The 12,398-nt window shown below is 44.4% G+C and overlaps 1 protein-coding gene across 1 annotated transcript in view; it reads right to left on the bottom strand.

Moving 5' to 3' along the window:
• LOC141141245 (dynein axonemal heavy chain 5-like) overlaps positions 1-12,398 on the bottom strand; it is a 334,052-nt gene continuing 321,654 nt past the window's right edge. Inside the window, exon 106 of the mRNA XM_073628924.1 lies at positions 1-2,963. Coding sequence (XP_073485025.1) covers positions 2,640-2,963 — 324 coding nt within the window. The 3' untranslated portion in view covers positions 1-2,639. The remainder of the gene's footprint in view (positions 2,964-12,398) is intronic.

Below are 12,398 nucleotides of genomic sequence, written 5' to 3'. Positions count from 1 at the left end.
TTTGATATACAATCACTTTATTGAAAACTGAGCTCAAATGCTGATGGTGCTCTTTGACCAAGGATGTGTTATTTTCTTCAGCTAGTTTTGTAATCTAATCTAGACATTTCTTGGGAGATAAGACAATCCAGACATATTTTTCTGCTGTGATTGTTGGTCTGATTCCTTTCTGTAACATAGTTTAATTAACTATTGATACTGCCAGTAGACCCATTATTTTTCCACTAACTGTAAAAGGCCAAGCTGTCCACCAAAAAGGCTTTTATATGTACAGGAGGTCCCATTTTTAGTTGCTAAATGGTTACAGCAGCTATCAATCAACCACCCGGGGGTATTGACAGCAGCAGATTGTATAACATCCCAGGGAGACCACCGCCTTGCAGAATTGGGAGCTGCTGGTCACCCTTTTAAATAAGGCCTCGGAGCCAAAGTGCAGAAACTAGCACAAGCAACAGGTATACAGTAAATTTAAACATTTAGACACAGCAAATATTTTACAAAACTTTAACGTTTGAATATACATACACTTTAAAGCGGAGCTCCACCCAAAAGGGTAAGCTCCGCTTGTTCGCACCCTTCCTTCTGCACTGCCACATTTGGCACTTTTTTGGGTGGGGGGGAGCGGATACCTGGTTTTGACCAAATAAGATTGCCGTGGCGATCGCCAAGCTTTTCTGGCCCCTTCTCCTCCCCCCGCTGCCTTCTTGGGGACACACACTCACGTGTCCCAGGAGATTGCGGGACCATTCAGAAAGCGTGACTCTTGCATGCGCAGTAGGAAACCAGCTGTGAAGCCTGAGGGCTTTACTGCTGGTTACCCTTACTTAAAATGCCAGCACTTGCACCTGAAGCCGATTGACAAATCGGCTTATGGTGCCAACATCACGGGATCCCTGGACAGATAAAAGTCTTTATATTAAAAGTCAGCTGCTCCAGTATTTGTAGCTGCTGACTTTTATTTATTTATTTTCCCGACTGGAGCTCCTCTTTAAGCAACTTTTACCCAAACACTGATGTATTGCCAAGTATCGGCTTTAGTGAGACAAAAAAAAAACGCGACCCATTGCTCCAAAGGTGCCATTTACAGAATTGAAATTGTTGTGCCCTTATTTTAACTGTTCCAAAAAGAGTAATGAAGTGAGATTGCTTTTAAGGTCTAATATATGAAATCGAGCAAGAGGCTAAGACCTAAAAATGTATTCACGACGATCACAATAACATTTGCCTCCTTCATAAGATGTTCTGGTACTGTTCTGCTTGTCGCTCGTGGTCCCTAAAGTGGACAATAGATAATTTAGTTTTTTTCATTTAGCCAGCAGGCCAAACGGAAAAAAGGAACTGATTTAACAGAAGTGAGTGGGATGAAGGAATTATCCCCCACCGGGACATTCTGACAGCAGGAATTTCCACTGTCAGAATAGAGTGATTAGCGCCTGCAGTCAGTTGACTTCTGTTGAACAGGGATGGCCACACACTGATTGAAATTTAGCCATTCCCTGCTGAACCGGCTGAATTTTGATCCATCTATGGCCAGCATAAGCGAGCGGGGGGGGGGGGATTATTTATCAAAAAAAAAAAAAAAATACCCTCAATAGGAGAAAGCATTTGGTGCAGTGGTTCTTTTAATCCTCTGAATAATATACTAAAAAAAAAAGTGCATTTTTGTCATATGCAGATATGGTAACTCTTCATTTATATAACAATCTTCCTCCTACTGGCAGTGTTCCCTTTAGAAGAAGCTTCCTGCAGTGCCCTTCAGTGGGGTTATGAACAGGAAAGCAGCAGAAAGAATGCTTCTCCCCACCGGAACTCAGTTTATCTTGTGTTATGCTGTCAAAAAAATTATTTGCTGTTTTATATTATTTTGGTCCTCTTTTTAACAAAGCAGCCACTAACTATACCATTGTAAATTAAAATGTTATTTCCATGTATCAAATCCTTCTTGTTTTGTGTTTGATTAGCCCTTCAAATGTGTTTCATCACGTGGTATTCTTTTTGTTGGCGAGACACTACTAATGCAGTTCTGAGGCAGAAGGCCAGCACAAGCTTCCTTAGATGCATTAACCTGTGACAAATGGGGTGGGGAGGGAGCAGAATCTCGCACTGCATATGGTGAGATGTTTATCAGGCAGAAGCTGATGGCTGACACAGTTTACTAGCAGAGATACAAAAACACACAAAGCTAAAAATGGATAGAATAATGTACCCTTCACATCTAGCATGTCCATTTCTGGTGAAAGTGACAGGGTTAGTGTATATCCATTGTAATCATTAGAAATGCATAGCATTTTCGTACTAAGATTAGAAATAAACCACTCTGGTTGAGGAATTAGCTACCTGGATTTAAGATATAAAGCTCTTGTAAGAATTAATTCTGGACCTTGTCAAATACAACTTCTATTACCTATAACATACCTTTAGTCAAAGATTTTTATAAACCCATACGCTGCAAAAAAATAAAGTAAAGTATGCGCTCACTGCCTGTTTACTTAAATAATGCTTATTCTGTGTTTCTTGTCATTTTATTATTTTTAAAAGAATGGAACCTTTCTACATACTGAAACATGAAATAACTGCATCCATGATGCTTAAACAAACAATTGACAGCTTTTAGCGTTAAGTTCCCAAATGCTGATTTATCAAAAGGGATGTATGGTTGCTTTCATGCCTCGGAGAGCCCATCGAGAGCTGGCAATGTTTTCTTTGTGGATGTCTAGATTAAAAACAGGCTGTTTGTCAGATGTTAAGGAGAGGTACACTGGGCACATGTAGGCATCTGACACTTTTGGATTATCACTAATGCCAGATTTTTCAGAGCTGGGCAAACACTGCACATGGATTATTGGTAACGTGTTTAGACTCTTCTGTGGGGAATCCACAATCTCTCCATCTGTCTTGTTCCAGAATATCCCCCAGATGTGGACGCCATATACAAACATACCTTCATGTGGTGGATCTCTAATCTAAAATGTAAAATGTAATCCTTGTTAGTCAATACAAGAAACGTATAATAATTAGTCATTTGGCATGCTGTTATTATTGTAAGTTGCTGAGATAGTTTGGCATAGCTCCTAACACTTCCAGTCATACAGAAATGCACATAAGAATAAAGGAAATGGACTGAGCTCAAAGATATGTTTTTCTTTTTCAATTTCAGCTTTTTGGAGCAGAATCTATAATACATATGGCTTAATATAAGTAAGTATGAAAATATGTCCGTAGTATCCACATTCTTTATTTGAGACATTTATGAAATCAATTGAAAGACAGACAACCAAGAGACATTAAAAAACAACCACGTACAAATCCCCCAAGACAGTCACCTATTCAGAAAAAAATACTACTATAGTATTAAAAGTACTATAGTTAATCCATGGTTGCCATTTAGCATAAAACTCTTCTGATCTATTACTACTGACCCATTTCTCATCTTCCATAATTTTGTGGACCTGTTTCACCCAGTGTTCTATGGTGGACACTTGTGGCTTTTTCCAAAAAGCCAAAATTAGCCCTTTAGCTGCATCCAACAGGTGTGGGACTATATTCTTCTTGTATGCCCTGATGGAACTTTGATTACCATGAAAACGGCATTGCACAGGATCATCCCAAATTGAAGCTGTTGTTATTTCAGAAATTAAATTCTTGAGCTCAGCCCAAAATGGCCTAATCTTGGGGCATTCCCACCAGATGTGGATATGAGAGCCTTGTTGCCAACCAACATCTCTCTGAGACTGAGGGATATGCAATGGCCAGCATCTTCGGGACCCTGCACCAACTAGACAGAAGTTTATAATTTGTCTCCTGTATTTTAGTACGTATCGAGGATGTGTGTGCCAATCTAGCTCTGTTTCCCACTCCCCAAAAAAATCGAAGGCCTGTGGTAACACTATGTTTATTCAACAATTTATGAGAGGTAGAAAGCAAACCTCTATCTATAAGTTGTTTATGCCACAGAGATTCTAAATTTGTGAGAAGTTTGGCCATTATAATCCCTCATAAATGAACAATACAAAAATGCTGTAATTGCTGGTACCTCCAGGTATCCATTGGAAACTCGCCATATTCCTCTCTAAGGTTCCTCAACGGGTGCAATTTCCCATTCCAGTCTTTCACTGAGACAGCTAGTGTCTCTGTCAGTCACCCAGGATTTAAAAAAGGGCAATGACTCACCCGGGGTAAACCACAGGAACTACCCAATGGTAGTAATGGAGAGAGGGCTACTTTAACAGTTTTGGAGAGCCCTCTGTATGGGTACGGGACCCATGGAGCTTGGGCTAAATCGTGGTCCGCCAGTGCCTTTTCTAGTAGCTACCTTTTTGTATGTGCTTTAAAATGTGCATTGAAGAGGCACCATTGCATCAATAAAATATGTAATTCTATTTATAGGATAGTTAAAAGAACAATTGAGTACTGTCCATGATACTTTTTTAAATTTGCAATAAGGCGGGCCATAGACAGTGATTTTTTTTTCTCCTGCAACCATGGTTTGCAGGAAAGAAAATTGTTTGATTCCCTCATCAACATGGTGATCCCTCCCACGGAGCCATTGTATTCTTCTGGTGGGCAAAGCTGTCCCCATCAGGAGAACACAGTTATTACTGCTAGCGGCTATAATAGCCACTAGCAATGATCACATGGAAAATCCGGCAGGCTGGTTGTACCCACGTTGATTGATCAACTGGTACATTCAGTCTGCCCATACATGGTTCGAATCTTGGCCAGTTTAGCAGGAAGAAGATTTGTCTATGGCTGGCCTAATACCCAAATTTTCAGGACGAGCTTTTGGGTGTGTCCCCTTCTTCAAGGTCTACTATCCAATATGCTTGAGGTAATCACAGCCATATTAGAGCACTTGCAAAATGAAAAATTGAGATATGTCTGTGATACTTTTTTAAATTGCACTAGCATCCAATTTTGAAGGACAAGCTTTTGGGGTGTGTCCCCTTCAAGGTCAAAACAGTACTCCAGTACTGCTTAGACCTTGAAGAAGGGGACACACCTTGTCCTGAAAATTTGGATGCTAGTGCAAGTTAAAATATCACTGACGGTAATTGTTCTCTTTGCAAGTGCAGTAATACTGCTATGATTACCTCCAGCATATAGCATAGCTACAATTTGCCAATCCCTGTTTCTGCATTAATAAAGATGACATATTTGCATACCTCATGTTACGGCTCCTTTCACACTTGTGCCACTTAGGATCCGACTTGTGAGACCCCGAATCATAGGACATGTGAAATGTGATGTATCTCTATGAGATGCATTCCAATTGACAGTACTAAAGTTGCTGCAACTTCAGAAAAGTTCCCTGCACTTCTTTGATCTGACTTTGACATGACTTCAACGCTAGAGAGTGTAATGCCGCGTACACACGAGCGGACTTTACGGCAGACTTTGCTCGGCGGACTTTGTCCGCCAGGTGCGCCGGACTTTAAAACGGACAGACTTGCACACACGACCGGACTTTCCAGCGGGCTAAGTCCGCCGTCTTTCCGACGGACTTTCGCCAGAGTTACGACGGACTTTCAGAATGAACGGACTTGCCCACACATGGACAAGTCCGTTCATTTTGAACGTGACTCAGGTGCGACGGGACTAGAAAAGGAAGTCAATCTTGCCGCTTTTATCGGCGAGATTGACACCTTGCGAGCCCCGCCGCGGGTCATACCAGGCCCTTAGGTCTAGTATGGATTTTAAAGGGAAGTCCCCCTACGCCGAAAAAACGGCGTGGGGTCCCCCCTGAGATCCATACTAGACCCCAATCTGAGCACGCAGGCCGGCCGGTCAGGAAAGGGGGAGGGGACGAGCGAGCACCCCCCCTCCTGAACCGTACCCATCCGCATGCCCTCAACATGGGGGGGTGCCTTGGGGGAGCACCTTGTCTCCATGTTGATGAGGACAAGGGCCTCTTCCCGACAACCCTGGCCGTTGGTTGTTGGGGTCTGCGGGCGGGGGCTTATCAGAATCCGGGAGCCCCCTATAATAAGAGGGCCCCCAGATACCGGCCCCCCACCCTATGTGAATGAGTATGGGGTACATGGTACCCCTACCCATTCACCTAGGGAAAAAGTGTCAATAAAACACACTACACAGGTTTTTAAAATAATTTATTAAACAGCTCCGGGGGGGGGTCTTCTTCTGGCTTCGGGGGTCCCTCCGGTTCCTCTTCTCCCGGTGTTCCAGTTCTTCGGCCGGCTCCTCCGCTGTCTTCAGGCCGCTCTCTTGCCAGCGGAGATCCGGACTTCTGGGCTTCTGAGCTTCTTGTCTTCTTCCCTCTTCTCTTCTCCAGATGTTGACACGACGCTCTCTCCGGCTGGACTGCTCTCTGAGGGCTCCGTTGTGACTTATATAGGTGGAGACCGGGGTCTGGTATGGATTTTAGGGGGGATCCCACGCCGTTTTTTCGGCGTAGGGGCTTCCCTTTGTAATCCATACCAAACCTAAGGGCCTGGTATGCCCAAAGCTCGCCGCAATAGGAAAATTTGTTTTTCCTATTGCAGCGAGCGCGAAATGCAATACCCTGCCCTCGCGTCGTATCTGGTCCGTTGGACCAGCATACACACGAGCGGGCTTTCCATCTGACCAGCACACAGACGAGCGGACTTTCCGCCAGAAACTGAGTCCAACGGAAAGATTTAAAACTTGTTTCAAATCTAGGTCCGGCGGGCTTTTGGGAAAAAGTCCGCCGGAAAAGTCCGCCTGAGCCTACACACGGTCGGATTGTTCGGCGGACTCTGGTCCGCCGGACCAAGTCTGCCGTAAAGTCCGCTCGTGTGTACGCGGCATAAGAGTCTTCTCAAAGTCAGACTCCAAAGTTGCAGTAAAAATCGTGCAACTTTGGAGTTGGGTAGTGTGAAAGGTGCCTAAAAGCCCATTTTAACTGATTGCCTGTCTGGGGTCATCGCAACCTTTCCATTTTTGTGCTCATTTCACCACATACAGCACAGCACAAACAAATATCCTTGCCGACAAGGCCTCACATGAAAGCCTTAATGGTAAATGGCCTTTGCCCTAATAGAGATTTTACTGTACACAGTTAGGAGCCCTTTTATGATGAGGTGATGTGGCTTCATGAAGATTTACAAGCAGCATATACAGGTAAGCGTAAGATTAGAGAAGCATGCAAGAGGGAGAGAGGAGGTTTATTTAACAATGTTTCTTTTCTAAAAGAACAGTTATCCTTTAAAACAGAAATTGAGTCTGCTAAAACCAATGACCACTTCTCCATAGTCCTACTACTAGACCTCTCTGTGCTCCTCAATAAACTCCACTCCCTTGGCCTCCAAGATTCTGCTCGTTTCTGGTTCTCCTCCTTTCACACTGCTCCTTCAGCCTTACCTACAACTTTGTGTCCTCTGCAGTTCCTCTTTCTGTAGGGGTTTTCCAAGGCTCTATTCTTGGGCCCCCTTCGCTTCTCTAGCTACACCTCAATTGTTCATTTGATAACCTCCCATGGCTTCCAATACCATCTCTACACTGATGACATCCAAATCTATCTCTCTACTTGCCTCACTCCTTCAGTCTCCTCTCTCAGTAGTAAAACCCCAGGGCCGTCTTTGAGGCAGAGCAAAAGGGGCAGCTGCCCTGGGCCCTGTCATGGTTGTGGGGCCCAAAGCAGCTGCCACATACTTGCCAACTATACTATACAAATAGCGGCAGCATTAATATGTAACTATGTATATCATGCCCCCTGAGGTCATATACACCATCACCTATACTGAATGCTGCCCACTGGGGAGGTAAAGGGGCATGATTGAAAATCCTGCTACAACTGTGGTCATTAAGCCTAACATCAGCCTGTTCTGCAAAGGTAAGAAAATTAGTGGGGGGGGGGGTAGTGTGGGGTGTGCACAGGTAGGCAGAGAAGATATTACAGTTTGGGGTGCCACAGCATGTCAACAGATGCGTGAGGGTGTCAATAACAATTAATGGCACTTCTGTATATCTGCTAAGGGACAGCATGTTCAAAAGCGATTTTGAATGCGTCCCTGACACATAAATGTTAACGCAGGCTAAATGTCTCAGTTACATTGGTGGTCAGTATAAATGTTCTCATTACATTGGGGCTTGATGTACAATCCTTTCATTCACACTAGTTGCCAGGGTGAAGGTCCCCCTTACATTGGTGATCAGTGTAAATCCCTCCTTACATTGGTGATCAGTGTAAATCCCTCCTTACATTGGTGGTCAGTAGGGATGAGCCGAACACCCCCCTGTTCGGTTCGCACCAGAACATGCGAACAGGCAAAAAATTTGTTCGAACACGCGAACACCGTTAAAGTCTATGGGACACGAGCATGAATAATCAAAGGTGCTAATTTTAAAGGCTTATATGCATGGTATTGTCACAAAAAGTGTTTGGGGACCTGGGTCCTGCCCCAGGGGACATGGATCAATGCACAAAAAGTCTTAAAAACGGCCGTTTTTTCGGGAGCAGTGATTTTAATAATGCTTAAAGTGAAACAATAAAAGTGTAATATTCCTTTAAATTTTGTACCTGGGGGGTGTCTATAGTATGCCTGTAAAGGGGCGCATGCTTCCCGTGTTTAGAACATTCTGACAGCAAAATGACATTTCAAAGGAAAAAAAGTCATTTAAAACTACTTGCGGCTATTAACCACTTGACAACTGGGCACTTAAACCCCCTTCCTAACCAGACCAATTTTCAGCTTTTGGTGCTCTCACATTTTGAATGACAATTACTCAGTCATGCAACACTGTATCTATATGAAATTTTTGTCCTTTTTTTCACACAAATTGAGCTTTCTTTTGGTGGTATTTAATCACCGCTGGGTTCTTTATTTTTTGCGCCGTAAAAGAAAAAAGACCGAAAAATCTGTAAAAAAATACATTTTTCTTCATTTCTGTTATAATATTTTGCAAATTAGTAATTTTTCTTCATATATTTTGGCCAAAATTTATACCGCTACATATCTTTGGTAAAATTAACCCAAATCGGTGGATATTATTTGGTCTTTGTGAAAGTTATACAGTCCAAAAGCTATGGTGCGAATATCTGAAAATTGATCACACCTGAAGTACTGACGGCCTATCTAATTTCTTGAGACCCTAACATTCCAGAAAAGTACAAATACCCCCCAAATGACCCCTTTTTGGAAAGAAGACATTCCAAGGTATTTAGAAAGATGCATGGTGAGTTTTTTGAAGTTGTCATTTTTTCCCGCAATTCTTTGCAAAATCAAGGTTTTTTTTTTACTTTTTTTTTTTCCCACAAAATTGTCATATTAGCAGGTTATTTCTCACACACAGCATATGCATACCACAAATTACACCCCAAAACATATTCTGCTATTACTCCCGAGTATGGCGATACCACATGTGTGAGACTTTTACACAGCGTGGCCACATACAGAGGCCCAACATGCAGGGGAGCACCTTCAGGCGTTCTGGAGCACCCAGGCCAATTCTGACATTTCTCTCCTACATGTAAAAATCATCATTTATTAGCTAGAAAATTACATAGAACCCCAAAACATTATATATTTTTTTTTAGCAAAGACCCTAGAGAATACAATGGCGGTCATTGCAACTTTTTATCTCGCACGGTATTTGCGCAGCAATTTTTTTAACGCGTTTTTTTGGGAAAAAAAACTGTTTTGTGCTTTACAAAAACCAAAACAGTAAAGTTAGCCTAATGTTTTTGCATAATGTGAAAGATGAAGTTACGCCGAGTAAATAGATACCCAACATGTCACCTTTCAAAATTGCACGCGCTTGTGGAATGGCGCCAAACTTTGCTACTCAAAAATCCCCATAGGCGACGCTTTAAAATTTTTTACTGGTTACATGTTTTGAGTTACAGAGGAGGTCTAGGGCCAAAATTATTGCTCTTGCTCTACCGATCGCAGCGATACCTCACATGTGTGGTTTGAACACCGTTTTCATATGTGGGCGGGACTTACGTATGCGTTCGCTTCTGCATGCGAGCACACAGGGACAGGGGCGCTTTAAAATTTTTTTTTTTTTTTTTTATTGTTCATTTTACTTTATTTATTTTAGTTTGATGCTTTTTTCCAAAAAAAAAAATTTTGGACCACTTTTATTCCTATTACAAGGAATATAAACATCCTTGTAATAGGAATATGGCATGACAGGTCCTCTTTACAGTGAGATATGGGGTCAATAAGACCCCACATCTCACCTCTAGGCTGGGAAGCCTGAAATAAAAAAAAATAAAAAAATGATCCTGGCTTCGATCGTAGCGGTGAGTCGGTAGAAGCGCGGGAGGGGGGGACATCCCCTCTCGCCTCCCGTAAGAACGATCAAGCAGTGGAACAGCTGCTATGATCATTCTCATGGTGTAGGGAATCGCCGGCTGAAAAAGCTAATATCTGAATGATGCCTGTAGCTGCACCCATCATTCAGATATCCCCGCACAAAGTCAAGGATGTTGTATGACGGCTGGCGGGCGGGAAGTGGTTAAAACGCTTTTTTTTTTTTTTAACACAAAGTTGTCCATTTATACAATATTTCTACCACATAACATGTACATACCAAAAATGACACCCCAAAATAGATTCTCCTGCTCCTCCTGAGTACGGCGATACCACATGTGTGAGACTTCCACAGCCTGGCCACATACAGAGGCCGAGTACAGCTGAGCATGGCTCAGCATGGCGGGGTATTGCGGAGTATGGCGGGGTATGGCGGGGTATGGCAGAGTATGGCGGAGTATGGCGGAGTATGGTGGGGGCATGGCAGAGTATGGCGGGGGCATGGCAGTGTATGGCGGGGGCATGGCAGTGTATGGCGGGGGCATTGCAGAGTATGGCGGGGGCATTGCAGAGTATGGCGGGGGCATTGCAGAGTATGGCGGGGGCATTGCAGAGTATGGCGGGGGCATTGCAGAGTATGGTGGGGGCATTGCAGAGTATTGTGGGGGCATTGCAGAGTATTGCACAGCATTGCAGAGTATTGTGGGGGCATTGCAGAGTATTGTGGGGGCATTGCAGAGTATTGCACAGCATTGCAGAGTATTGTGGGGGCATTGCAGAGTATTGCACAGCATTGCAGAGTATTGTGGGGGCATTGCAGAGTATTGCACAGCATTGCAGAGTATTGTGGGGGCATTGCAGAGTATTGCACAGCATTGCAGAGTATTGTGGGGGTATTGCAGAGTATTGCACAGCATTGCAGAGTATTGTGGGGGCATTGCAGAGTATTGCACAGCATTGCAGAGTATTGTGGGGGCATTGCAGAGTATTGCACAGCATTGCAGAGTATTGCACAGCATTGCATAGTAGTAGGGATGGCTGAGCATGGATGGATGGATGGCTGGATGTCTCTGTGCAGCGCTGTGGGCACTACACATACAGCCCACAGCGCTGCAGACATCCATCCATCCCCCTCTCCGCTCACAGTATACCGATCGGTACACAGGAGGGGAGGAGAGGAACCGGCGTCATCAGATGACGCCGGTCTGTTTACATGTGATCGCGCCGTCATTTGACGGCGCGATCACATGGTAAACGGCCGCGATCAGCGGCCATTTACCGGGATCCGTGATGCGCCGGGTCCTCTGGACCCGGCGGTCACGGATGTGTTCGGGTGCGCGCCCCAGGGGGCGCGCGAGAGGGGAATTCTGGGAGGACGTCATAGTACGTCCTCCCAGAGTTATCCAACCGCCCTGCAGCCGTCATTCGGCTATGGGCCGTTTGGTAAGTGGTTAATGAATTGCCTTTCCGACAATACACATAAAAGTTCATTGATAAAAACGGCATGGGAATTCCCCACAGGGGAACCCTGAACTAAAATGTAAAAAAAAAAAAAAAACTGACGTGGGGGGTCCCCCTAAATTCCATACCAGACCTGGATATTAAGGGGAACCACGCGCCAAAATTTAAAAAAAATGGCGTGGGGTCTCCCCAAAAATCCATACCAGACCCTTATCCAAGCACGCAAACTGGCAGGCCGCAGGAAAAGAGGGGGGGGACGAGAGAGCGCCCCCCCCTCCTGAACCGTACCAGGCCACATGCCCTCAACATTGGGAGGGTGCTTTGGGGTAGCCCCCCAAAACACCTTGTCCCCATGTTGATGGGGACAAGGGCCTCATCCCCACAACCCTTGCCCAGTGGCGGGGGGCTTATCGGAATCTGAAAGCCCCCTTTAACAAGGGGACCCCCAGATCCCGGCCCTCCCCCCTGTGTCAAATGGTAAGGGAGTGCTTACCATTTCACAAAAAAAGTGTCAAAAATGTTAAAAATGACAAGAGACAGTGTTTGACAATTCCTTTATTTAAATGCTTCTTTCTTCTATCTTCTTTCTTCTACCTTCCTTCGGTTTCTTCCTCCATCTTCTTCTTCTGGTGGGAGGCTCCCGCTGTGTGACGCTTCTCCTCTTCTGACGGTTCTTAAATAACGGAGGGTGGGGCCACCTGG

This window comes from Aquarana catesbeiana, linkage group LG04, assembly GCF_042186555.1.
Source record: "Aquarana catesbeiana isolate 2022-GZ linkage group LG04, ASM4218655v1, whole genome shotgun sequence".
Classification (NCBI taxonomy): Eukaryota; Metazoa; Chordata; class Amphibia; order Anura; family Ranidae; genus Aquarana; species Aquarana catesbeiana.
This window is presented reverse-complemented; position numbering and strand designations above follow the sequence as displayed.